This window comes from Centroberyx gerrardi, chromosome 11 (assembly GCF_048128805.1).
Source record: "Centroberyx gerrardi isolate f3 chromosome 11, fCenGer3.hap1.cur.20231027, whole genome shotgun sequence".
In the NCBI taxonomy this organism is placed as follows: Eukaryota; Metazoa; Chordata; class Actinopteri; order Beryciformes; family Berycidae; genus Centroberyx; species Centroberyx gerrardi.
In genome coordinates, this window is record NC_136007.1 from 26,628,780 (window position 1) to 26,656,266 (window position 27,487).

Below are 27,487 nucleotides of genomic sequence, written 5' to 3' on the forward strand. Positions count from 1 at the left end.
AATCAATAGCTTTACTTATGAGGACCCATAGAGTGGATTTAAACTTTGCACTATGGGTGTTCTGTCACTGCCCCTTTTCCAGAACCAAAGAATAGATGTTACAAGAGAGTTGACAGCTATAATGAGCTTAAGGAGCATTTCTGCAGCTAAGTGCCAAAACAAACACCAGCATGGAGAGTCGTAATAGGACTACCAGAACAGCTACAGTGCACCTTGGCATAGATTCTACAAGGGTCTTGAACTCAGTTAGAGGGATATGATACCACTCTTCCAAAAGACATTCTATCATTTAGTGGGATGTTAAGTGCCTCATTTTCTTAGGGACCACACCTGTGTGGAAGCACCTGCTTTCAATATACTTTGTATCCCTCATTTACTCAAGAATTTGCTTTATTTTAGCAGTTACCTGTAGGTCTGGCTGTCGTTTGTAGTAATAAAAGCGCATCAATTGTACATGGTCATGTCAGTGACATGTAAACTCAATGGAAGTTTAGGATTTCCCTCATCATTATTATTATTAGTAGTAGTAGTAGCAGTAGTAGTAATAGTAGTAGAGATACTAATAGCAGTAGTAGTAGTAGTAGCAGTTGAGATAGTAATAGTAGTAGTAGCAGTATTAGTAGTAGTAGTAGTAGAGATAGTAATACTAGCAGTGATAGTGTCTTATTTTATACACTTATATACTTATAATGTCCAGGTAGACTGAACTTATTTATCCAACTGCATCCAAGCCAAAGCTGAGAAGTATTGCCTGCAGATATGCAATACTAATGTCCTTCGTAATATCACCATATTTACATGCCCAGCTTTCTAAATATCATTAACTGGCATAGAATCACCAAATTAGCTGGACACACATAAATTACTCAAATTACAAATGAAATACTAGCTGACTGCAGTCCAGCCTCAGTTTGTGCCCAGTGCTTGTACGATCCAACTACCTCCTCATAGGAAGCCATGGCCAGGTGAAACTCAGAAGCACTGGAGTGATTAATGGATAGAAACAAAAATTAGTTTGAAAAAGCATGTGGACAAATTTTTAATAGTCGTTCTTCTTCTTCTTTCTCTTTGATAAGGAAGTTGTTTAATTCAAGTATACTTCAACACTTTGCTTAGCAGGTTATCCACTTTCAGCTGAAAAAGTTGTTGCAACATGCAGTTACTCTTTAAGACTGGCATAGGCTATAGCTTGAACAAATGGATTTTCAAGTTATCTTCAGAATAACTGAGTTATAGATCAAGGTTCATGAAAACAGTATTTTCAAAAATAATGTAATATAGGATATTTTTTGTTGTTGCTGATTTAGTATTGAATTGTATAACAGTCTAAATTGCAAGTGGGAAGATAATAGTGGTGAGTGAAACCTATGATTACAACAGTCATCCTTTGTCTGGGGACCCATGGCGCCCTCTCGGTGACCCCTGGGGCCCACTTTGGTCCCCACTGAGCTGACCTGGCAGCTCAATATAGGTATAGAAAAAAAACAACTTTTTTTTCCAGGAAATATCTTATCTGTGAAACAAGAGAGGGCTAGTAACGCAGTTGTGTTCAGTATTTACCCAGTTTAAGAAATAGACAGTAGGGAATAGTTAGGTCCAATGTCTTTTACTATCCTTCAATATAAAACAAAGAGAGGTTATTTTCGGTTACACAGTTAATGGGCTACCCTCCATCTAACGATAATAACTAACTAGCTACAAGTATCATGTCGCCTATTCAACCAAACGAGGCGAGTCGTAGTAAAACAAAGCAACAAACACGTTCAAAACCAACCCATGGAAAAAATATTTAAAAAAAATATATGGCATCGATTGTATTTACGGCAGTGATGAAAACAGCATAAACAGCGTCCTAATTCATGAATAGTTAAGTTAGTAAGCTGCTCCTCGGCTACTCACCCATCTCATTCCTGTCAGTACTCAACAGTCAGACTGCAACCATGGAAACGCGGACGCACACGTGCTGCCTTCATGTACTCCTCGTAAAAGCTCCTACTTTCGAGTGCAGAAGTCATAAATATGCTTGTCGGTGCATTCATGTGGTTTTGGTTGTATTTTTGGTAGGCCCATCTGTTTTATTTTAGAAACCGGTCCACAGATGCTTTGTCCTGCAGTGGCCAAATGAAGAGCGGAACATACGCATCATTAGGCCTGTATGATTGATGTTTTAATTCATTTATTAAAAATGTGTGACAACTAAACATTAAACATAATGTGATGTAATGAAAAACAATTATTTTTCCGGTTGTGCAGCTCAAAGTGTAATATAGATATTTCCGACAGCACATAAAGGCAGCAAAACGCCGCATAGAATGTTGCATTCGCAGTATGGAAACAGTCAAGCCATACGTACTGATGGATAACCTGTATCTCAACACATAGGCCATGCTCTCACGAGAGTTACAGTTTCGCAAGTCATTTGATTATAAACCGTTCAATTTGCCTGTGAATGTGAAAACTATAGGACTTATTAATTTAACTTGAGTTGAGGCAGGCTACAGTAAGTGGCATTGGCCAGAAGATGTCGCCATCTGTGCATACAACTTATCAATGTTTCACACTTGCTGCATAGGAACTGCACAAGGGGCACCTCAGTAATATCTGTGAAAGTAAAATCTATTTTCCTATCAGCTGGGATTGTTTAATACTTTCTCCTCGTCCAAAACAAGAGCTGCATGACATAGCTAACACTTGTCTAAAATGAATGTTATCTCTGACTTCAATATGTTGTCAAAAATCATATCAGCTTATTTGTGCATTTTTTCAACTCAGAAACGAGTTTCATCTGAACAAGGATTTTATAGCATATCCAGTCATGAGTGTCACTTCTTACTTGGCTTTGTGGCCATTAGAAAAAGCGTGGATATTCTACACTCAAGAAAATTCTAATTTCAAGAATGAACAATAATAAAATGAAGGTATAGGAATAGCAAGAAGCCATAGCACACCACTACGGCCGCCATAATTGCTTGCATTGCAGAAGCGTATTTCATCTAATATTAATCCATATATAAGCTTAGATAGAGCAAATGAGTAGACCGACAAAATCTCGCGACAGTGGCACACCTATGAGAAAATACCAGACAGCGTTGTTTACACGTGTCATACAACGTTGTCAATTACAGACAACCTGGCAACACGTCAAAATTACTTGTCGGGGAAGTAATAACATTTTAAGTTAATTGCGTTATTTATTTATTTTTTTTACATATATAAAACCATTGTACAATTGGGCGAGTCGAGGTGCTATCGGCAATATTCTGCGGCACGTCTCCTTTATTGTGCAGCTAGTTAAATCCCACTTGGAACGGCAGCAACTTACCCATGATTCAGCAAAGATCGCATGATGGAAACAAGCGGTGTGCGTTACAGATGCAATCCTTATTACGCCTTTTATCGGGTCATATCGTTTAAGTGTGCATTGGAGTAGGCGCTCATATTGTTTGTAGAAATCTCACTGAAAAATTGGATCTCATAATGAGTGAATTCTATGTCTTACAAATCTCATTTTGTGCAGATTTGGTTTTGTTCCATTTTGAATCAGCATTCCCCTTTGGACATTATGATGGTGCATTCAGGGTAAAGGGCTGTCTGAAAACAATGGGGTATAAAAACCCGCACACTAGTAGACAGGGGCTCAGTGGCACATGATTAGGTACTATTGCATTAATGTCTGACAAAAGTTACCACAAAAATCAGGATATTGATCTACATTGATTACAGGCAATTTCATGTAGTTTTGGATAATGCAGACCCTGCAGAAAAAAGACAATTTAAGTGGACAGAGGGTTACCAGATTTTATTTTGTCAAGGCAGTGAGAAAGGCAATTAACATCTCAGGTATATAAAATATTTTCCATACATGTGAAATTGACAGCTCGGTTGTGCAAACAGAAAGTTGTTCCCTGTTGTGTAGCAAACAAAGATGCAATACAAATATGATCCCGTAAACCCTGTTTTTATACTTTAAATGCACTCCCTAGCCTGAGCGTTTAACTCATGCTATGAGAGGGATACTTCTGTTGCGGACAGATGTCTTGGGGGAGGTAGCTGCTGAAGCGATGGAATGTTTAGTCGACCTCCTCGATGGTGGGGCCGGATGATCCACCGCCACCGGGAGCGGCACCGCCTGCTCCAGGGAAGCCGCCGGGCATGCCCTCTGGCATACCGCCTGGCATGCCACCAGCACTCTGGTACAGCTTGGTGATGATGGGGTTGCACACCTTCTCCAGCTCCTTCTGCTGATGCTCATACTCATCCCTCTCGGCAGTCTGTAAAGAAAACAAAACAAAAATCCATGTTAACAAAAAAAAAAAAAAAAGGGCCAAATTCATGTCATTCACATGAAACAAAAAAACTGCACCAGTGCATCAGTTCTTACCTGGTTCTTGTCCAGCCAGCTGATGACCTCGTTGCACTTGTCCAAGATCTTCTGCTTGTCCTCATCACTGATCTTACCAGCAAGCTTCTCATCCTCCACGGTGGACTTCATGTTGAAGGCGTAAGACTCCAGAGAGTTTTTAGAAGACACCTTGTCACGCTGGACGTCATCCTCAGCCTTGTATTTCTCAGCCTCCTGGACCATGCGCTCAATGTCCTCCTTGCTGAGACGACCTGGGGACAAATTGGGCCGTCTCATATGGTTCCAAAACTCATAATCTGCATATGGATTTTACAGCCCAAGAGAATCTGAAACTCACCCTTGTCGTTTGTGATGGTGATCTTGTTCTCCTTGCCAGTGCTCTTGTCGACAGCAGACACATTCATGATACCGTTGGCATCAATATCGAATGTGACCTCGATCTGAGGAACACCACGAGGAGCAGGAGGGATGCCGGTCAGCTCAAACTTGCCCAGCAGGTTGTTGTCCTTGGTCATGGCACGCTCACCCTCATAAACCTGTGGGATGTACATAATACAATGTTAGCAATACAGTCAATTTCACAGGTGGCTACAGTTGTGTGAAGTTCAAATCGCTCAGACATCCAAGGAAGGTTTGGGCCATCTTTGGTCTTACGACCTCTGGTGGAAACTACGAATGGCAGGAAAAAACATCATCACAGCGAAATACTGGTAGGAACCCTCAATTAATTGATGTCCTTACCTGGATGAGCACACCAGGCTGGTTGTCAGAGTAGGTGGTGAAGGTCTGGGTCTGCTTGGTGGGGATGGTGGTGTTACGTTTGATCAGGACCGTCATGACACCTCCAGCTGTCTCGATACCCAGGGACAGAGGGGTGACGTCCAGAAGAAGCAGGTCCTGGACATTTTCAGACTTGTCACCAGACAGAATGGCGGCCTGGACAGCTGTAGATAACAAAAAGGGACTGGTTAGACTAGGAGAGGGCCGAGATTGACATTATTTTTGATGTTTAGACATCCAAGAATGTCTTCTCTTCTGGTGAAAACATCCAAGGGAAGTGATCAGCAGGTCTATAGATACGCTGGGTAGAGAAGCCAGACACTTACCAGCTCCATAGGCCACAGCTTCATCAGGGTTGATGCTTTTGTTCAGCTCCTTGCCATTGAAGAAGTCCTGCAGCAGCTTCTGGATCTTGGGGATACGGGTGGAGCCACCGACCAAGACGATGTCATGGACCTGTCCTTTGTCCATCTTGGCATCGCGGAGTGATTTCTCTACAGGGTCCAAGGTGCCACGGAAGAGGTCAGCGTTGAGCTCCTCAAAGCGAGCCCTGGTGATGGAGGTGTAGAAGTCAACTCCCTCATACAGAGAGTCGATCTCAATGCTGGCCTGGGTGCTGGAAGACAGGGTGCGCTTTGCCCTCTCACAAGCGGTGCGCAGACGACGGACAGCTCTCTTGTTGTCACTGATGTCCTTCTTGTATTTGCGTTTGAACTCGGCGATGAAGTGGTTGACCATACGGTTGTCGAAATCTTCTCCACCAAGATGGGTGTCTCCGGCAGTGGACTTGACCTCAAAGATACCATCCTCAATGGTCAAGATTGACACATCGAAGGTGCCACCACCAAGATCGAAGATGAGAACGTTCCTCTCAGACCCAACCTGAAATTAAATTTAAGTTAAAGCATTTCTCCAAGCCACTGAAAAAAGATTTATTTTCTTCTTCTAGTTACACACACAAGATTTGAGCCTACTTGTTTTCTGACCTCTAGTGAACATATCTTTTCTGTACACTGCAATTACTACAAGCTTAAATTACCTTCTTGTCCAACCCATAGGCGATGGCAGCAGCGGTTGGCTCATTGATGATACGCAGAACATTGAGGCCAGAGATGGTGCCAGCATCCTTGGTGGCCTGGCGCTGGGAGTCATTGAAGTAGGCGGGCACGGTAATAACTGCATTGTTTACAGTCTGGAGGGAGAAAATTCAAACATCAATAAACACCATTATTTACTTTGTTGTTAATCTGTCTTTGGAAAGCACTTTGTAACTTTTAAAAAAAAGTGCTCTATCTATATATATATATATATATACATACACTCTATATATACACATATATAGAGCACACACACACACATATATATATATATATGCTCTATATATGTATATATATGTGTGCTATATGCATGTGTGCTATGTATATGTGTATATATATATATATATATATATATATATATATATATATATATATATATATATATATATACAATATATATATATATATATATATATATATATATATATATATATATATATATATATATATATATATATATATATATATATATATACACACACACATAAACAAAAAAGTAAACATAAATTTGCAAGTCTTGAAATAAAGTCATGTAAGATCTTACTTTTCCGAGGTAGGCTTCAGCAATCTCCTTCATCTTCACCAGCACCATGGAGGAGATCTCCTCTGGGTAGAAGCACTTTGTCTCGCCCTTGTACTCAACTTGAACCTTGGGGCGAGTGTTGTCATTGACGACTGTAAATGGCCAGTGCTTCATGTCCGACTGCACAACTCCATCATCAAACCTGCGGCCAATCAGTCTTTTGGCATCTGCAAAAAGACAGTTTGTTAAAGCAACAGAATATACTTGCCCCTATAGAGTGCCTTATGTTTATTCAAATCACTCAGACATCCAAGGAAGGATTGGGCCATCTTTGGTCTTTCGACCTCTGGTGGAAACTACGAATGGCAGGAAAAACGTCATCACAGTGAGCCAGAGCTCTAATGGGCCACTGAAGGACTCTGCATTTAATTTCATGTGGGTCTAATGTCATTCTTGCCTTGATAGGAGTTAAGACCTCTGACTGTTACACATGTTTGTCTGTTTGGCCATATTGTGCAATTCACTTAACATACAATTGGAGTGCATTTGGGGTTTGAGGTGCTTAACCATCAGGACCAAACACTGGTCATGCTCGTAATTACACAATATCAATGCATGGCTTAATTAAGTTCAACAGGCGTTAGAGTAGTTGAGGTCCAAATGGGAAAGGGTGCACAGGAATGACATAACACCACATGCAAAATACTATTGTCCTTTAATTATTGAAAGCAAACACTTTAACCTTACCAAAGACTGTGTTGGTTGGGTTCATGGCAACCTGATTCTTGGCTGCATCTCCGATGAGCCTCTCAGAGTCAGTGAAGGCCACATAGCTGGGTGTGGTCCTGTTGCCCTGGTCGTTGGCAATGATTTCAACTTTGCCATGCTGGAACACACCCACACAGGAGTAGGTGGTCCCAAGATCAATGCCAACTGCTGGTCCCTTAGACATGTTTCCTGTGGAAGAAATAAAACATGATGGTTAACTTTCATGGCCTAATCTCATCTTTTTAAAACAGTGACACAATGTAGCATAAAGTATTTGCCATTATAGGCTAAAAGTCACCATCTGCTTTGACAGCTACCAAGCAGTACATCTGTAGACCTAACAGCTTTATGCATAACCAAACTGTAATGGTATCCACATTCAATCACATCAGTAGTATGGAAGGTGCCATTTGGATTGTGCATGTACCCAGTGAAGGCCGATTCATTTTATATTATCACCAACATGGCACAACACTATGAATAATATTTTACAGTAACGTTACCATTTTATGCTGACTATTCAAGCAGACTTGCGAAACGTCCTTCCTTTCTGGCCAAGCCCAGAAGGACAAGGTTCAGAGTTTCCGACATTAGGACACTAGGTGGCGACGGGAGGAAGGTTGCAAGTCCTTTTGTATCGTCTGATTATCCTTATAATTAATACACTTGACTGATGGCGGACCTTCAGGTCGTCATAGCTTTTGACTGGTTTCTGTCAAGTCACTGGTCAAGGAAATACTCTGAAAATGGATGGGGGAAACTAACCACCTACAAAAGGTAATCAAATCAGTCATTGCGGAGGCTTTATGCTCCCACCTCGAATAGTGAAGAATAATTTGATTGTTAAAGATAATTAAATACTTTAATTTGAGAGAAAAACCCGCGACGTAATATTTGCCGACACCCACTAGATACTGAAATTGCTAAAAACATTTCCGTTTCCACGTCAAGACGCTGTAAAAGCATATGGGTCAGTATTAAACAATGTTGCGGGTATTTGTACAGAACAAGTGTTTCTATAAATGGCGCCGGGTCTGACCATGTGACAAGGAGAAGCGTCAAGCAAGCCAGAAACACCCACAACAAAACCGGAAATTGCGTAAATGCGCCTTCACAATAAAAACCGTTAAAACTATTACAGCGCAGACTCCTGCGAGAACCATATCAAAATGCGTATTAGAACCATCACAGTAAATATATAGTTAAACTATAGTTGAGAGTCAAACACCAACATGTTGTGATTAGATGCATGGCATTTCAATTAAGGTTTTATTTTTAAAGACACTGACCGGAAGTCAATTTATTCTGTCTAGCTTGACGCTGGTTGTTCCAGAACATTCTACAGCTACCAGCTACCCCCCACCCCCACCCTTGGCCTGCTACACGCCAAGGCAATACATCCACGAAGAGCAGGTTGTTTTAGCCAATTCTTCCATTTAACAGTATAAAATAGTGTATACCAACAATAACATAAATTAAGCAGTGGTCATTTGAAATCTAAAACACGTTTCTAATGTTCAGCAGACGTTGAGATCAGTTATAAACGGCCAAGACAGCTAACGTCATGGTAACTGGATAAACAGTCCTAATGAGAATTACTGAAACATCTTATTTCTCTGTCTCATCTAAGGATAAATTGAACTTACCGAATATTGGAACCGAGGATGATTTTGGGTGTGGGGTTAAGTGCAGCGGCGAAGCTAGCTTGTCCTCGCCTGTGAGAGAAAGAAGGACAGACGAGAGCGGAGCCTGTAATATCGCCGGCAAACCAGCCAATCAGGCGTCGAGTCTTCAGCTGTTCCTCAACAGTCCACCAATCGCGTTGCTGACGATCCCGCCCACTTCCTGTTTAATTTTGTATGTATTTCATAATCACATCGTGGGACCGCATGGTCTCCAGATAAAAATGACGTTGTGTATGTCGGGAAACACTTAAAAACCTCCTTGAATATAACATGTACTTGTGGCAATGTGGTTTTCTTCGTAGAGAAATTTTATCTGTATGAAAAATGTACATTTACACGTTACATTTTAGGCATTTAGCTGAAGCTGTTAGCGCAACAATAGATCACCAACAGTTACAAGGAACCAAAAATAAGGAGTGCAAAGGTCAGGGCCCTAGTGCTTATAACACTGTGACCATAAAACGATCATGGAGCAAGTACAAGGAAAAGAAATAGAATAAGAGCATGATGTAAAACTGACTGATATTGAATTATATTATTACTGAATCATCTCAGTTAACAGTGTACAGGTTTAGGACATTGATTGTTTCTTGAGATGTCACATCACATGATGTTTTTCAAGTGTCAATGTATAAAAAAGCCACAAAACATACAGAAAAATAACATTTTCCCTCTTAAATATCAATCACTCAAGTCTTTATGTTCTGGAAAAATATAATTTATTGACATGTGTAAACATATTATTTATACAGTACTTTACAGGCAATGTGACACCACATGCTTTTGCTTTTATGTAAACAACATACACCATTTTTACAAAACACAGTAAAAAGAAATCATGCTATATTTGACAGGCTACAGGTTACAGCTCGGTCTCCTTAATGTGATTGCTGGCCGAAGCAGCTGTTTGCGGGCTGATATGAGGTTCAGATGTCTGCTCTTTATTTAAACTTTCAGCTGCCGTTACTACAGTTGTATTTGTTGCTGTGGTTATCTCTGTTGGCTCCTCAATGACATACTTTGTGAAGCCCATGTTGAAAAGCCCTGTAACAGAGAAGATTTCACAACCAATGATTAAATGTGGAAATGCTTTGTTCACACACTGTTTCTATGGAAAGAGATTACTGGCAGCAGAGATTTAGCTAGAATTTCAAATTATGTTCTGTCAATTTCATCACATTCCATTTCAAGCCATTGCATTCCATTTCAAATTGTGCCTTACAAATTCAATTTTTGAATTAATTTACTCAACAAATCCACTGTTTTAAACTCACAGATTGACCGTGACAAATATAGATTTATGCAATTCAAATACAATATCTGCTGGCACTAATCTCTCTCCTTAAGTTGAAACTTTTCCTATGCTCAGATGGTTTATAGTAAGAGTTTTATCACGTACCTCTGCGTCTCTGTCCTTGGTTGTGCCTCTCTTCATTGCTTGATTTCGATTTACTGCTCTCCTCCGACTGCTCGGACTCTTCATTCTCTGTAACAATGAAAACTATCATCATTTGTTTTATGCATTTCCAAAAAGCAATACGCCAGATGTAAACCACTAGCCCATATATAAGGCAGTGTATGTTTCTTTCTATTTAATGCAACATTTTCAGCTATTTCTGGACACATATCGAGCAGAAGCCAGAAGAAAACCCGCAATAAGGATTCTTCTAAGGAAGTGGAGATGTTGTGTTTACCTCTCTTCCAGAGGATGTGCGCTCTCCTGAGTTTGACGGCAAAGAAAATGACCACCACCAGAAGAGCGAAGATCAGGCACGTCACCAGGAAGACCAGTAATGATGAACTTCCTTCATTTCCTGTCTGCTTGTCTTTCTCATCAAAGCCTCCTGGGAATGGACAGAATACAGTCAGTGACCTCAGTGAAACCTTCATCAGTCTCATAGCCTACTTTGTAGTATAGAACAGTGGTTCTCAACATGGGGTCCGGGGACCACCAGGGGTCCTTGAGGGGGTTCCAGGGGGTCCCCAGCAAATTGATGAATTGTTAAACTTCACCATTATTTCATTTACAAGAAGTTAACACAATTAGAGAATGTAGAAGAATGACTGTTTTGATCATAGTTTCACTGTTATCTCTCTACCTACAATACAGGTAGTGATGGAATTCTGGACAAAATCATATCTAACAATAAAAATATTCTCAGATTTGGGTTTGAGAGACAAAATCTCATCAAATGGGGGTCCGTGGCCCTAATGTGGACTAAATTAGGGGTCCTTGATATGAAAAAGGTTGAGAATCACTGTTATAGAACATATTGGCATGGGACAGTCATCTCATTAACATTTTCACACAAGAGGACTAAGAGCTTTCCCCTGAACCAGGCAGAAACTGGTGGTGTGGATTTACCTCTGGTGCTGTTTCCCTCTGTCCCATTATAGGACGTGTTCTCCTCTGTTGCCTCAGAGACAGGTGTCCCACCTTTAATTATGAAGAAGAAGCAATCAAGTGATTAGCATAGCCTTCAGATAAACTCTTGCATGTATGTGCAGAGAGTGGCCTCTAGATGTCACTAGACAGGATCTATTTGTCAACAGTAGTTCTGCATCTAGATGCCATACCTGTTGTGCTGGTGACATTACTGATGGTGTCATTCTTAGTCCCGGTTGAGCCTGGTAAGACAGAGCTCTCCGAAGCATCTAGAAAAAAAAAACAAAAACCAAAGGCATTTCAATTAATGAACCTCATAAGGAAATATGTTGTTCATACAAAAACACTGTAACACTTTAAATTGCCTACACAAACTTTATGACTGGGCGACAATATGACAATATTTTCCTATGGCGTATGTTGCCTTGCAGTTATAAAGTGAAACAGGGGTGAGTAATATATATAAGTAATCCACATATTCACAATCTTTGAATGTTACTTCATGCGTGTGTGGTGTTATCTTTGTTTTTTTTAAAGAACCTTTTGCGGTTAAATATTCAAAAAGAGAAAGTGCATGACAGTTTGTACCCGCTGGTGTGTCAGATCTTTGATGCTCAGCATCTCAGAAGTGCACTCCACCCAGATAAAACCTTCCAAGCCAAGCTCACTATTTATGAATACATCAACCACAGCCTGAGTGTATACAGTGTCTGAACGAGCCTGACAAACTGCCCGAGGTTCACACTACTCTGCCATTTCCGTTGCAGGAAACAGACCTGGTGGTATGAGAACTAATTGTGGTGGTTAAGCGCAGAGCTCACAAAGCATTGTGAAAGCTGAGGTATCGCTCAGTTTGCTATCTCGGGTTTAGAGGGGCTTATTTTTTGGGTAATATATTGTTTTAGGCTATATGTTTTAATGCAGGGCCCTAATCAGGGATGTAATAGAGGGTAAACCCACCTAAATCTATATGACCCAAATTCATAGTAAGCGTCATAGTAAGTAGTATCAAACTGGTGTGAGTTATACGATGATAGGGTCTTTTAATGGGGGGAGAACACATAATTCAATGCTAATTTATATACTGGGTATGCAATGTGTGAAGAGTTTGTTTTTCACTCTTTTAGTTTCTGAACACATTCATTCTCTCTAATGGGAGATTACTGTTTCCCTGCTTCCCTCCTCCTCTTCCTCATCTCATCGCTTCTTATGTCATCTGATATACTGCATTGTGCCCCTCAAAGCCTTGAATAGCAAACGAATGAAAACAGTTTTACTCACTAGTAGTGCTGCTGAGATGTGACCCAGTGGATGATGTCACTGTCTCAGGCTCACTGGAGGTAACGGAGCGCTCTGATGAAGGCCCATACAAGTCAGTGGTTGTTGTGTTTGTTGTTCGCTCTCTTGTTGTTCTTGGCATTTCTGTTGACCTTTGAGGCTGAGTTGTGGGTGAACTCGTCAAGGTCGTCCGGGGGAACTTTGTGGCTGTGATAGAGAGGAGTTTAAGATAAATTATACATAGAAACATTCTGTCCCACACATTTTCTGTAAAGGTTGCCATTCTATCATAGGGTATCACATCATATCATGGTCTGAAATGGGATAGTGTGAAATTAATCGCTTTTCCCCTTAATAATTAAATTAAACTCAAAGTCAAAAATGATGTTGACCTCTTAATAACCTGCCAATACCACACCTGTTGTTAAAATTAGTATACAAATAAATCAGCCCATTTACAACATATGAAAAGAGGAAGTCACATGGTGTTTGGTCAAGCGTTATGGTCAAGTGTGTCATGGAGCAACAGAAACCCGTGAAAAAAACCCTCCAACGGACAGTGCCATCCCTGCTTTGTGACGACACAGCTGCACTTTCCTTGTTCCTCAAATGTCGCCCTTTATGCAGAAGTACTTTTCTGAAAACAAACAGGGTTTTTCGCCGAGACTAGTGTTTTTCTACTCATTGTCTTATGTGGTGAATATTTGACATTGTACTCACAAGTTCGTCCAATTTCGATGAAGTCCATGAGAGGTTCAGTGTGCAGAGCCGGGTGGCGAACAAGGCACTTCACTTTGACTTTCTTCCCCACTGACTGAACGTGTAATTTATCCACAGAGACATACGTGCTTATTCCTTCTTCAAGGAGGTAGTGGGGCTGAGCTGTGGAATGGGAAAGGCATCATGAATATCCACTGCCATCAGTTGTATTGGCTGTCTTGAATAGGGGGGGGGGGGGGGGGGGGGGTCATCTCTAACTGACTATAGGGAGGCGAATTTGCATTTCCACCATATGGTGTGTTGTCTAATGGAAAATATGGGATTTTCAAGAAATGCAAAAAATAAAGTCTGTGCTACAGAGGCTTACTAGCTATACTACGTTTTGTTCCATGAAATAAAATACATTAACTAACATCAACTTTGTGAATTTTCAACCTTCAATTAGGCTTTTTATATTGATTGTTGCTAACAAAATGCTTAGGAAAGGGGACTAGCCTACAGCATTTGTTAGCCTGTTAGCCAGCTGGAAAACACAATAGTTGAAATAGAACTAGCTAAACTAATGTATCCTCAGCACAGCCCTTATTTTTGGTATTTAGCCCATTCATAATTCCATAGGGATTTTAGACTACTACCAAATGGCAGTGAATCTATGGCATACAAATGACACAAAATAGCTTATAGCCTCTATAGAAATTGGTAAGTGTGAGGTACTGTATACTGTGTCTTATTCCTGTGACTGATGATTGAAATGGGAAACCACATAGTGTGTGTCATTGTTGGCAAACTCCCCAGTCTGGCCTTGTATTGAGACTTTGCCAACTAGCCTGTTCCCTGATGCTTTTCAGTTAGTTTGCTCTAGTTTTGCATTGCTGAACTTCACAATAATCACAATATGTTGGCTTCCTGAGAATATATACAGTACAGCGTGTATCTGTTTAGGTGTTCGTATTCTCATTCACATATCTGAAGAATTGAGATCAGTCGGTACTGCAAAATGCTTTGAATAAAAGCGTCCACAAAACGGCATATGTTATGTAATAGATGCAACTTCACAGTCTCTTACGCTTTCTAGGCTGGGCGAGCACAATTTAGAGATCAAAAAGACATCGGTGTAAGTTATTTTTCATGCAAAAGTACAAATATCTGGGGGAGTGCCTCTTCTGACAGAAGAGTCAGCGCTCGTCGAGGCTGAAGCAGAACATCAGAGAGAGTCAACTGCTGCTAAAGATGTTCCAGGTGAGCACATGTTGTTTTTGAGGTGTCGACCACCCTCACCAAACGACTGTAGGAGGGGAATTTCAAAGCTTGCAAATTGCTTGAAATCGGCATAGTGCGGAGTTGTAGAGCTGAAGCTCGAGTTCATGGGTGGTTATTCAAATTTCCTATCTTTTGTGGCTGTTGACTTTGGTGCACGTCTCAAATAGAATCTAGTTGTTGCCATTTATTCTAGCTAGCATGAATTATTTAGTTATTACACAACTTACCAGCAATTTCAATCCCGTGACCCAGGCGCCAATAGATTTTGGGAGGATAGTGGTTCCCCACTGCAGTGCATTTGATGACTACCTTCCCACCATGCCTTACTACTTCCATTTTTGGATGGCCTTGAAAAGAAAAAAGAGCTCATGTTATTAAAATATAATAGAAGTGCTCATCCAAATGATTATTGAGGTCAGTAACATTGAGTTAGTGGAATAATATCATGTAGGAAGGTTCATAAATTAAAACAGGACTTTAATGTGTCATATCCTTGATGACTAACATTCATGTACTAGACGGCTGTCAACTAAACTAAAACAGCCCACACTGAACTAAACCCACTCAACAGGTGGCGTTTTGGCATGTGGTTACAGATGTTCAACCCAGTCACATACATCACTCTCACACTCACCTAACACTGTCACCTCCACTGTCTTCTCTGTTACACCATGGTTGTACTGACGGCACGTATAGTTGCCTCCATCTTTGAAGGTGACCTCAGACACACTGATGGTGAATTCTGCCTTGGACAGCTTGTCTATGCTGTAGCGCCTGTCCTTCAAAGCTGGAAATAAATGATAGGGGAAAGAAAAAGATAGTTAGCCTCACTTATTCTGTTAAAAACTGATTCAAAGGTGTGAGAGACTCTTCAATTGGAAGTGTTGGGTGTGATACTGAACGGACGGAAACACCAAATATTACCTTCACCTTTATTGTGATTGAAGAACATAACGTATCCCTTGGGGTCCTTCCACTCCACATGGCTCCTGTGAGCATTTGTAATGGGGCAGGTTAGGGTGAGCGTGGCACCCTCCAGCACAGTCACATGCTGCCACACCGCCAGCGATGCTGCAGAGACAAACGGCAGCGTTTTATGGCGCTGGATTTGACTAAACCAAGAATAGGAACAGTGAGTCGCACTCAGAGCATAACATCACTCTCACCCCCGTACGTTTCAGCGGTACCTTTCATGAACTGGCACCATGTAAGGGCAACAGCGTGAGCGGTCATTTATTGGAATAAAAAAAAGGTCAAGTCGAGAAGAATCAAACAGGGAAAGAGGTGAGCGGTTCGCCCTCCCCCGCACCCAGAGGTGTCCGAAGTCGAGCCACCCACTTCTCAGTTTGACTCATGTATTCCTGTGTGTGCCACTGGCCGGGGGCTCGGTGTGTGTGGAGGTGGTGTGACAGTGACACACACAAAAACAAAAAAAAACATCTTCTAGCTGCACTACAGCTAGACAATGGTTATGTAAAATGGTTACTCTGTTATTCTGACAGGAAGTCATGTGGCCAGTCCTTACATGGTGAAAGAGAAAGTACAGGGGGGGAGGGAGGGGGAGACTGTAAGTAGAAGTGGAAGTTGAGTTGCGGGTTTGGTCACAGGGGCTTTGGGTGCTTTTTCTTTCCTATGGGGGTAAGAAGTAAGAATGACGAGGCTTTTGGAAAACATACTTGAGGGGGCATATTGATTCTGGTGGGCTTGCAGGATCAAGCCGAGGTTAACATGACTTGATGTTTTTCACACGTGTGGGCGCTGTGTTGAATTGTACTGTAGTGAAACTTTCCGTAAGTGCCGGCCAATTGTATTACAATCAGTGAAAATGAAATTCCACTTTGTTTAACATCACGGCAACGTTGCTGAAGATCTAGATCTATCTTTAGGTTTTGGCTTTTGGACATTTCTGGTTTTTTTTGTGACCAAGTTTTTTTTCAGTGTCTGAATTGAGAGGTAAGATATAACATATTTTAGCATATTTAAACAGTTGGCAGAGTATGAATGACACTGGCTTCCAGTTTGTCAAAGAACTGACTTTAAAATACTGTTTCTGCACTGCCTATGCAACTTGATCTTTATTCTCTTTTATGCATTTTAATTCTTTATTTACTCTCTCCTCTTATACAGTTTATCATCTCTTTTTATTTGTTCATTTATCTTATCCTGTATTTCTTATCTAATGTCTTATATACCTTGTGTAAAGCACTTTGAATTGCCTTCGTGTATGAAATGTGATATATATTAATAAACTTGCCTTGCCTTTCTTATGAATGGAGCAAATATCTATCCTATCATATATAGAGGGTGGCAAAAGGAAAAAAAATTAAAAAATATATGGGGTTTTTTAAAGGAAGGAAGGCGGATGAGAATCGGAACAGAAACAGTCAACACAGGTGATAAACAGCCACGACCACATCAAGTGCTTCAACACACTCCGAATACAAATTCTAAGCATGAAGAAACATATGAGCTCAGGCAAAAACTATATTGTCACAAACATCTTGCTTTTTGATTTCTTCCAAATTTGCCAGACAAAGCACCGTCATTCTACTTATCACACACCTTCCCATACAAATGACTAGACCAGTATCATAACCTACTGATGCCATTTAATAGTTCATCAACAAAGTCACTGTTTCCATAGGTGCGCCTCTCATATTTCCTGACCTGATTCTGTTCATCATCTCATCTCAGCATCACCTCTACCTCTATTGTACATATCAAAATAGATTATTGTCCAAACACATCTACTTTTCATGAAAAAAATACAATCCAACAAGTATTAGTGAAGTACTCACCCTCTATGAAGAGCATGAAGAGACTCAGCTGCAGCTTCAGTTCCATCTCTGTCACTCAGTACCAACCGCACAGCGCTCAGACTCTCAGCAGCGTTTCCTCCACTTTGTCTTTTTGTACAACAGTGAGGGACCTTCCGTGACATCACAGCTCTGTGGTTTCCACTGACTTTTTGATTCACGTGATAAATAAAAAAGTAGGAGGTGAAGATACTGAGCGCAAAGCCCTATCCCAGTGTTGGTTTGCTTTTCGGTGATATTCATACGGGTTGTGTCACATTGGACTCATTTCTGAAATTTCTGACAATTAAAAAAAAGGGTTTATCCTGCTGAATTCTTCAAAGCCTGATCTTTATAGGTATACAGCCTACAATCACTGTAAGGAGAATACAAAGTAAAGGGTGAGATTTAGCCTATCAAACAATTAAGTTCCTAATGCTGAAGAGCAATAGGAGGGAGACTGCACACTGCTCAATATAAAAAAAACGTTCAATGGAATAAAAATATTTAATATTCAGTATCTTTTCATTTGACCATTTTCATGCCAGACATTTTCCAAGAAATCAGACTTATTCTGTGTTTTCTCAAGAATGTTATTCTTGTTTAGACAGCCTCTGAAACAGCATTTAGACCATCATGGGAGACTAAAACTCAAAACTAAAACTGAGACCCAGAATAGGAATGAGAATAGTTTAAATTTACCCATAATGGTGTGCAACATGAGTGATAGTACAATTAACCAATAACAGAAAAGGACAATGTGACCCTGGACACACATCAGTGTTAAAGCCTCAGTTCGGTTTGCCTGCATTATGTTGAAAATTTAATGTAGCAAGCTTACACTTTTTTATCTACTACATGCTGCTATATACGTATATAGCAGCATGTATATACAGTACATTTATATAGTATATATGTTAGTATGGATCTTGTTAGTATGGACACACACACACACACCCCACAATAAGTGCTCTCAGTTTATTAGTAGCCGGCTAGCAAAGGAATGATGAAATTGCAAGTGATGAAATCTAAGTCTATCCTCACAAAATCAGTTTTGTGTGTCATGTTTTGTGTGTTGACTCTGTTCTAGATCTAATAACTTTTACTCAAAGGAAGGGACAAAATTGCTGCCAGGTACAAAGTAATTTCACATAGTAACTGATAACTGTGGACATCAAAAACAGAAACCATGAGTAGCCTATATAACTCGTAGACACTGGATATTTTCAATGGGAAATAACAGAAAGCTCTATCATAACCCAACTTTGACCTCTCTGCATGAGGCCTGAGATTTGACAAGTTTTGAAGTGGCTAAATAACAGTAAAGCAGCATGTAGAATACCTTATAGGCTGCATAGAGCTGTCTAAATGGTGACATCCTCATGGTTGGGGTTTTGTTAAACCATGACATAGGGCCATTCAGCTTCATATAAATAAGTGTCAGTTTTGCTATTCTCTGTCGCTGATTGATACCATACAACAGTGATTCAACCTCTAGCCAGGTCATGAAAGCTTTTACACTTGTTGCTCTTAATGCTTGAAGGGGTTCCTCTTTCCAGGGAAAACACTTTGGCTACACAGGAAGTGATGCGTTTCATATTTATAGCAGCATCAACATTGGTTTGTGTGAATAAATTAAAGAAGGTAGAAGAAATATAAGACGCTGCAGTCTACATTGAATGTCTTTATTATTTATATATTATAGTATGTTGGGCCAGTGCCTACACTGAGTGCAAAACGACCGCTTATCACCAAAGATGTCTCCAAAATACAGAAACACAAGAATCTCACTTATTACTGCAAGGTGTTTTGTCATTTTCAGTTTTAGAGAGGCTACACTGAACAGTACAATTTCACTTATGAGGAAAGTAGCCTAATAATAATAATAATAATAAAAAGAATAACCTTGACTTGTATAGCACCTTTCATACACAACATGCAGCTGAAAGTGCTTTGCATCAATAGAAGGCAGATAAAAAACAGAAAATACATATATAAAAGAACAATAATATAAAAGAACAAGCAAAATGCATTGCATTAAAAGAATCAAATCAAGTAAAATAGAAAGATAAAAGAACACAAAACAAGCAGGGTGTTCCACAGTTTAGGAGCGTAAAGAAGGCTGCATCCCCAATCGTCTTTTGAGTGGGGTTTTGTACTTCTAAGAAACCAGCAGTGGAAGACCTGAGGGCTCTTGAAGGAATATAGAACAGCAGGGATTCTGTCATGTAGGCCGGTCCTGAGCCGTTAAGAGCTTTGTATACAAAACAACTTTAAAATCAATTCTAAAGGACACTGGGAGCCAGTGCAATAGCTAAAACCAGAGTGACATGCTCTCGCTTCCTTGTTTTTGTCTATAAAGTCTATAGCTGCAGAGTTCTGGATAAGCTGAAGCCTCTCAATAGACTTTTTAGGGAGGCCGGGAAAGAGGGCATTGCAGTAGTCCAGACTACTTGTAACAAATGCGTGAGTTCGCTTTTCAGCATCTTTCTGGATTAGAAAGGGCCGCACCTTGGCAATATTTCTAAGATGAAAGAATGCTGTTCTGGTCACCTTGTTTATATGGGAATTAAAACTTGGATCAGAATCTAAGATAACACCCAGGCTTGTTACTTCTGAGTAATGGTGCAGGTTATCAGGTCTATGCCTATGATTCAGTCTGATTAAAAGTGACATAAAGAACAGAATAGCCTATGACTGACAACAGTTAAAAAAAAGGCTAATGGCCTAATATCAGCAATCCATGTTGATGAAGTTTACTGCAATAGGTTTAAGGGCTGGGTATAAGATACTGATGTCTAATGCAATTCCAATGGAATTTTACTGCATTAGGCTACAATCAGGGATGTAGTAGAGTGTAAACCATCCTAAACTCAGTTCACCAGCCTTTTTGCTTTTAGATACTTTTTAGACTGATATTATGGTATTAATTCATAGCATACATCACAAACTGATATAGGTTATGTGAAGACAGGGTCAACTTGATTTTCTGAAATTTTGATTAATTGCGTAGCCTATTGCTTGCCTTATGATCCGGGTGTCATAGTTTACCAGTCTTGTTATTTAGCCCTTCCACTACATCACTGTAACTAAAGCAGTCCTCAGTTAAATCCAGTCAATTCAATAAGAAATGGCAACATATTAATCTCTGAGTGTTTTGAGTGAAACTGGGGTGAATTCACTCTGCGGGAGAGTTTCTCCTATTTCTTATTTAAAAACCCCGCCTTACATCGAGGAAAGCCCTGGAACGTTTGCCCTGCTATTTCTGTCTCTAATCTTTCTTTATTCCAAGGGAATTTATTACAGGAGAACCAGCTGTACAGTTTTTAACCAATCAGAGGGCGACGAGTTAAAGGAAACGTAAGGACTGACCCAGGGACAGCGGATATTTAACGGGAACGGTCATTTCTGCATAATAGGGCCACATGCGAGTCTGGTTAAAATCTGACCCCAGCTCGGTTTGGTGATGAGAGAATGTACTGGAAGCGCACTGCCGTTCTGCATGCTGATTGGCTGACAGACAACAGGAAGGAGCTACATGAGCTGTGTGGCCGGCATCTTCTGTCCTCATTCATCTGGTGGAGGAGACACTGAGCAGCTTTAGACTGCAACATCACCCAGGTAGGACGGTAATAACAATCTATAATTAGTCGTATGCATCGCTGTTTTTAATCATCCAGAATATGGCCAGTTATGCTGCTCAGCACTGCCAAATGTTAACCCTACCCCTAACGAAAAATCCCTATAATATTAGCCTACTGTAGGGACTTAAAGTGTGTCTGTGGTACTCAATCGTGACTTTATAGTGACCTTATCATATCATACTCTATGTTTTTTCTCCTATGGCATCACTATTATATTCTTATAATATTCCTTATAGGAAGTTATAGCTTTGCTGTGCATATATGAATAGTATCCTTATATTAATTACTTCATTCCTATAATAAATTCCCTCTGACAATTGATTATAGTATTACTACAGTTCGTTTTAATTAGGGCCATTTTGCGCATTTTTTCTCTCATCTACTGGCTCCATTCTTATAAAAGACAATCTGTAAAAAAAATAAAAATAAAATTAAAAAAAAAAAAAGTATATTGTGAACGTCAGGACGTATAAGCTATCGCTCTATTAATACCCGGCCCGCAGGGTGCCAAATTACCGATGCGGTGCAACTTTGCGCATAGATGCGGGGCCAGCTGGATACTGCAGCATGCAGGGCAACTTTGTCCTTCAGAGGAGTCGGTGGGGGGAGGAGTAAGCGCCTGTCTCCCCCAGATGGCCAGGGATCAGCTTTGATTAGTCGCTTTTCATGGATCTGCGTGATGCTGCAAAATGCGCACTGGTGCCGGTGTGCTGCAGGCTGCACAATCCTGCTTTGTATTATTGCACAGTAACACATGTTAATTTATATGGTGTATTATATGTTGTGCTCGGGCAGTTTTATAGGCATTGTACAATGATCATTGCATGATCTTAAGGCCCTTATAATGGGCTTTTTTTTAAACAGTTGCTCATTACCAGTCTCACTCTTTCCCTCAGAACTGCAGCATCTCCACAGTTTGTCAGTGCAGAATGTTTTTCTTTCAGCAGCCTAAGATGGCTGCCTTCCCTTGGTATATAATCCATGGCAGATAGGCACTATTTTATTACAGTACACTGTAGCCTACCTGGAAGGTAACAAAGGCCATTACACTTCAGTTTGAGGAATATTTAAGCTATATTTTGTGCTCAATAGATGCCTTCACAACACTTATGAAAGGTATATAACAAACACTACTACATTCTTACAATGATATTTAATTAGTTTCCTCTTAGAATGTGAATATTTGTTATAAGTTGTAGTTGGAATTCAGGAAAAAAAAGTACACCTCTGACTCATGCTGTTGTTTAGAAGAAGATGTAGAATGAGTTGGCAAGTTTCAACATAAAACTACTTCATTAAGATATGGGCAAAAACCTCACTATGTCTCACGAGCTCATGTGTCCTGGAGGGTATTATTGCCCCCTACTGGAATAATAATAATTATGAAGTGTTGTATCTTTTCAGACAAATCATGTCCAAAGGAACAGCAGTTGGCATCGATCTTGGGACCACCTACTCCTGTGTGGGTGTGTTCCAGCATGGCAAAGTTGAAATTATTGCCAACGACCAGGGCAACAGGACCACACCCAGCTATGTGGCCTTCACTGACTCCGAGAGGCTCATCGGAGATGCAGCCAAGAATCAGGTTGCCATGAACCCAACCAACACAGTCTTTGGTAAGGTTACAGCACGGTGATGTGATATGTGTCATGAAAGATTTAACACAGTGATCTTGTGATGTCACTCCCAGATCACTGAGTGAATACATTATTTAATTTCATGTGTCCATGCGTACAAATGCACATACTGTATATTAAATAGAAGTATCTGAACAAAGATAGAGCAGCAACCACAAGTGCAATCCCATACTCATTTTTTTTTCCCCTGGGGATTGCAGATGCCAAGCGTTTGATTGGCAGACGATTTGAGGACCCAGTAGTGCAGTCGGACATGAAGCACTGGCCATTCAATGTAATCAGTGATAGTGGACGCCCCAAAGTGGAGGTTGAGTACAAAGGTGAAACCAAAAGCTTCTACCCAGAGGAGATCTCCTCTATGGTGCTGGTGAAGATGAAGGAGATTGCTGAAGCCTACCTAGGAAAGGTACGTTTAGAAAATAATAACTTGTTGAGCAATTATATACTTGCAAGATGGACTAACAACATTGCTCTTCATTTTTATAGTCTGTGTCGAATGCTGTTATCACAGTCCCTGCATACTTCAATGACTCTCAGCGTCAAGCAACCAAAGATGCTGGAACCATCTCTGGTCTAAATGTGCTGAGAATCATTAATGAACCCACAGCTGCAGCAATTGCTTATGGTTTGGACAAGAAGGTGAGATTTAGGTCAGTAGCTGATGTAGCATGTTTTGTATCCACTAGTACCTGTACAACAGTGCTCAATCTTCTCCTATGTTTCAGGTTGGGTCTGAGAGGAACGTTCTCATCTTCGATCTTGGTGGTGGCACCTTCGATGTGTCAATCTTGACCATTGAGGATGGTATCTTTGAGGTCAAGTCCACTGCCGGAGACACCCATCTTGGTGGAGAAGATTTCGACAACCGCATGGTCAACCACTTCATCGCAGAGTTCAAACGCAAATACAAGAAGGACATCAGTGACAACAAGAGAGCTGTCCGTCGTCTGCGCACCGCTTGTGAGAGGGCAAAGCGCACCCTGTCTTCCAGCACCCAGGCCAGCATTGAGATCGACTCTCTGTATGAGGGAGTTGACTTCTACACCTCCATCACCAGGGCTCGCTTTGAGGAGCTCAACGCTGACCTCTTCCGTGGCACCTTGGACCCTGTAGAGAAATCACTCCGCGATGCCAAAATGGACAAAGCTCAGGTCCATGACATCGTCTTGGTCGGTGGCTCCACCCGTATCCCCAAGATCCAGAAGCTGCTGCAGGACTTCTTCAATGGCAAGGAGCTGAACAAAAGCATCAACCCTGATGAAGCTGTGGCCTATGGAGCTGGTAAGTGTCTGGCTTCTCTACCCAGCGTATCTATAGACCTGCTGATCACTTCCCTTGGATGTTTTCACCAGAAGAGAAGACATTCTTGGATGTCTAAACATCAAAAATGTCAATCTCGGCCCTCTCCTAGTCTAACCAGTCCCTTTTTGTTATCTACAGCTGTCCAGGCCGCCATTCTGTCTGGTGACAAGTCTGAAAATGTCCAGGACCTGCTTCTTCTGGACGTCACCCCTCTGTCCCTGGGTATCGAGACAGCTGGAGGTGTTATGACTGTCCTGATCAAACGTAACACCACCATCCCCACCAAGCAGACTCAGACCTTCACCACCTACTCTGACAACCAGCCTGGTGTGCTCATCCAGGTGCTCTGGTGACATTTTTCATGCCATTCGTAGTTTCCACCAGAGGTCACAAGATCAAACATGGTTCCAAACTTTTCTTGGATGTCTGAGTGAATCAATTCACTGAATTGTAGCTACCTGGTGTGGAATAACTTTGCCTGTGTTGCCAACATTACATGCATTCCATAGGTTTATGAGGGTGAGCGTGCCATGACCAAAGACAACAACCTGCTGGGCAAGTTTGAGCTGACTGGCATCCCTCCTGCTCCTCGTGGTGTTCCTCAGATCGAGGTCACATTTGATATTGATGCCAATGGAATACTCAACGTCTCTGCTGTTGACAAGAGCACTGGAAAGGAGAACAAGATCACCATCACCAATGACAAGGGTAAACAAAAGGGAAAAAATGGTGCTTGACCCAAATCAAGCTGCTGGTTTATGCCCACTATGGATTGTGGATTGCTAACCTTATCTGTTTTATGATAGGTCGTCTCAGCAAGGAGGACATTGAGCGCATGGTCCAGGAGGCTGAGAAATACAAGGCTGAGGATGACGTCCAGCGTGACAAGGTGTCTTCTAAAAACTCTCTGGAGTCTTACGCCTTCAACATGAAGTCCACCGTGGAGGATGAGAAGCTTGCTGGCAAGATCAGTGAGGAGGACAAGCAGAAGATCTTGGACAAATGCAATGAGATCATTAGCTGGCTGGACAAAAATCAGGTAAGAATTGGTGCTGATGGAATATTTGGGGATCAATTCTATGAAAAAGACATCATTTAAGGGACACCATGACATGAATATCATTTTTTCTCTCTACCAGGCACTTATAATGTGGTCTGTGTTAGGACGTAGCAGCACCCATTAGCTCTCTTTCAGTCAAATCAGGCAACGTCTCACTTGTGGTTGAAGATATCTAACTAATAGTAGCTAGTTAGCAAATGATACAGAACCAGTTGAGTTTACCAGGATACTACCTATTGAGCCGAATGGTTTAGCAGGGAAGCTATGTCAATGAGTAGATAAACTTGAAGAAAATCAGCAACCCTGCTACTACTTTATGTGTAGCTAGCTGCTTACAAATGTGATTCTAACCAGGCTGGTAGTGTCAGCAAGTCCATTCTTGTCTGCTAATCCAGGGAAGAGAGAAGCAAAACAAGCAAAACGAGCAGATGTCCCTTTGGCAAGAGAAATAGAATCAACTCAGTGGTCCATACCTAGTGGAACAACTAAGCTGAGAAGCTAGATGTATCTCAACAAAAAAGCTGCCCAACAGCCTTGTGTGAAAGAGGAGAGGAATGAAGATTTGGGACTTTTCAGGTGCTTATAAAGCAGCAGGACCACACTATGCTAAGCACTGGTCTACTGTGTGTGATTAGAAAGGCCTTCAGAATAGGGAATGTCCAGTATGAGATGTTTCCTTCAATTGTTCAGAGGTTGGGGGTTAGATATGTAACCAATAGTGTTAAAGAAATTTTGTGGAAAATTGTAGAAATTCTAGCAAGCCTGTTTTAGGGTATAGATTCGGGGGCGTGGAGGTCAGTAGGGGTGGGGGCAATTCTACAATAGTCAATGACCAACTGCCTGATGTGGAAAAATAAAAGTAACATTCAAACTGTTTAGGTATCCATTCAAGCTATGAGAATGTTCTAAGATACGACATAATGTATTTCTGTTTTTAGACCGCAGAGAGGGATGAATATGAACATCAGCAGCAGGAGCTGGAGAAAGTGTGCAACCCCATCATCACCAAGCTGTACCAGAGTGCTGGTGGCATGCCAGGCGGTATGCCAGGTGGAATGCCAGGTGGCTTTCCCGGTGCAGGTGGTGCTCCTACCGGCGGAGGATCCTCTGGACCAACTATCGAGGAAGTTGATTAAACACTGTCTGCAACTCTGTCCTGCCCCTGACAAAACATAAAGCATGAACAACCCCAGAGACCTAATCTATAAGCCAAGGCTGGTCATTGGCTCATGATGACACACAAGTGATAGTTGCTATGTTTGAATATTTGAATGTCTTGAAGCAAACATTGCCTGCACATTTTGAGTCCGGTTTGAGTCCAGATGAATAAATTATTACTGTACCATGAGTCTTGACGGGTGTAAATTATTTTCAGCAGCTGCTTTGAGGTCAAAGCTCCGATGTTCCTTGTCAACTTGCATCAGCGAGGGAAGCTTTGAAGTGATAAATGGTTGGGAATTGAGGACTAGAAAAGAGAAAAGGTGACATTTCATAGGTGGTTTCCAACATTCTTAATACTGTCAATGAACCAATCGGAGGTGGAAATACCTACGAACTAAGAAAATAAGCCTTCAGTTTCAGATCCCTTTGACTGATGTTCTTTTGAAAGTCTTAGTTCTGCCATTGTTTGTAGGCATCACATCATACTTTTAAGAAATATTAAAGTAACATACAAGATGCATTCCAGACATAATTTTCATTATCACTCAATTTATTGTGTCTTTATGTTGATATCAGCTAGAAATCATATTCCCCCTACTAAAAAATCGTATAGCAGGCTTCACAATTCTCATGTTTTGCTACACAGGATGTTTCCTGTATCTGTAGTACTTTATTTTTTGTTGTTCTAGTTGTTAGAAACCTGTTAACTTCAACAAACTCTGGACTTTTTATTTTCATGTGCTCTACTGTGATTTTAGTTTGCTCCAAATTAACTTTGAGGCAGAATAGAAAAGATGATTGGCATAAGAAAACCAGGGCGTGGATTGTAAAACCAGCCCCAAATCATCATCCACAGTGCAGAGAGTGGCTATAGCGGGAGATGTTCCAGGACACTGAACACTTTCACTGACTTTCCTAATAGAATAACTAGTGTCATTTTCATGTGATGCTCAAATGGTTCTTTGGTCTGAGAGTAGTCCATGAACCAGGTGATACATGGTTTGGTTCTCTGGTAGTAGCCACACAAA

The 27,487-nt window shown here is 41.0% G+C and overlaps 3 protein-coding genes and 2 non-coding genes across 6 annotated transcripts; 1 reads left to right on the top strand and 4 right to left on the bottom strand.

Moving 5' to 3' along the window:
• Positions 1-3,784: 3,784 nt before the first annotated feature.
• hspa8 (heat shock protein 8) lies at positions 3,785-9,307 on the bottom strand. The gene is made up of 9 exons (XM_078286855.1): positions 9,178-9,307; positions 7,511-7,720; positions 6,785-6,990; positions 6,183-6,335; positions 5,470-6,025; positions 5,105-5,307; positions 4,701-4,899; positions 4,382-4,614; positions 3,785-4,271 (listed from the first exon to the last, which is right to left on the bottom strand). Exons 2-9 carry the CDS (start codon positions 7,713-7,715, stop codon positions 4,071-4,073), a joined length of 1,956 nt encoding a protein of 651 aa, XP_078142981.1. The 5' UTR covers positions 7,716-7,720; positions 9,178-9,307; the 3' UTR covers positions 3,785-4,070.
• Positions 4,974-5,066, bottom strand: LOC144541819 (small nucleolar RNA SNORD14). Its single transcript, XR_013506881.1, has one exon. It is a non-coding gene; the product is annotated as a small nucleolar RNA SNORD14 (small nucleolar RNA).
• On the bottom strand, positions 7,061-7,152 carry LOC139926704 (small nucleolar RNA SNORD14). The gene has a single exon (XR_011785320.1). It is a non-coding gene; the product is annotated as a small nucleolar RNA SNORD14 (small nucleolar RNA).
• Positions 9,308-9,918: 611 nt separating the features above from the next.
• crtam (cytotoxic and regulatory T cell molecule) lies at positions 9,919-17,738 on the bottom strand. Of its 2 annotated transcripts, none has more exons than XM_071918482.2 (11): positions 17,659-17,738; positions 15,791-15,931; positions 15,495-15,647; positions 15,088-15,207; positions 13,601-13,762; positions 12,884-13,087; positions 11,794-11,871; positions 11,582-11,653; positions 10,911-11,060; positions 10,616-10,702; positions 9,919-10,260 (listed from the first exon to the last, which is right to left on the bottom strand). In XM_071918482.2, the coding sequence occupies exons 1-11, from the start codon at positions 17,702-17,704 to the stop codon at positions 10,079-10,081; spliced, it is 1,395 nt and encodes a 464-aa protein (XP_071774583.1). In that variant the 5' UTR covers positions 17,705-17,738; the 3' UTR covers positions 9,919-10,078. The 2 variants fall into 2 exon arrangements, with proteins under 2 accessions (XP_071774583.1, XP_071774574.1); XM_071918473.2 differs by having other exon boundaries at positions 15,785-15,931.
• Positions 17,739-22,703: 4,965 nt separating this feature from the next.
• Positions 22,704-26,449, top strand: LOC139923859 (heat shock cognate 71 kDa protein). The gene is made up of 8 exons (XM_078286546.1): positions 22,704-22,915; positions 23,137-23,342; positions 23,423-23,575; positions 23,662-24,217; positions 24,377-24,579; positions 24,748-24,946; positions 25,045-25,277; positions 26,237-26,449. Exons 1-8 carry the CDS (start codon positions 22,711-22,713, stop codon positions 26,432-26,434), a joined length of 1,953 nt encoding a protein of 650 aa, XP_078142672.1. The 5' UTR covers positions 22,704-22,710; the 3' UTR covers positions 26,435-26,449.
• The last annotated feature ends 1,038 nt before the right edge of the window (positions 26,450-27,487 follow it).

Excerpts from the sequence above, each read along its gene's own strand:
- crtam (XM_071918473.2), bottom strand. The coding sequence starts at position 17,704 with ATGGAACTGAAGCTGCAGCTGAGTCTCTTCATGCTCTTCATAGAGG. Across the intron at positions 11,872-12,883 it reads ACATCTCAGCAGCACTACTA|ATGCTTCGGAGAGCTCTGTC; the intron begins GTGAGTAAAACT and ends TTTTTTTTCTAG. Across the intron at positions 11,061-11,581 it reads AGAGGGAAACAGCACCAGAG|GAGGCTTTGATGAGAAAGAC; the intron begins GTAAATCCACAC and ends GTCCATTCCCAG.
- hspa8 (XM_078286855.1), bottom strand. The coding sequence starts at position 7,715 with ATGTCTAAGGGACCAGCAGTTGGCATTGATCTTGGGACCACCTACTCC. Across the intron at positions 6,026-6,182 it reads CCTATGGGTTGGACAAGAAG|GTTGGGTCTGAGAGGAACGT; the intron begins GTAATTTAAGCT and ends ATTTAATTTCAG. Across the intron at positions 4,615-4,700 it reads CACCATCACAAACGACAAGG|GTCGTCTCAGCAAGGAGGAC; the intron begins GTGAGTTTCAGA and ends ATTTGTCCCCAG.
- LOC139923859 (XM_078286546.1), top strand. The coding sequence starts at position 22,711 with ATGTCCAAAGGAACAGCAGTTGGCATCGATCTTGGGACCACCTACTCC. Across the intron at positions 22,916-23,136 it reads CCCAACCAACACAGTCTTTG|ATGCCAAGCGTTTGATTGGC; the intron begins GTAAGGTTACAG and ends TGGGGATTGCAG. Across the intron at positions 24,580-24,747 it reads AGCCTGGTGTGCTCATCCAG|GTTTATGAGGGTGAGCGTGC; the intron begins GTGCTCTGGTGA and ends TGCATTCCATAG.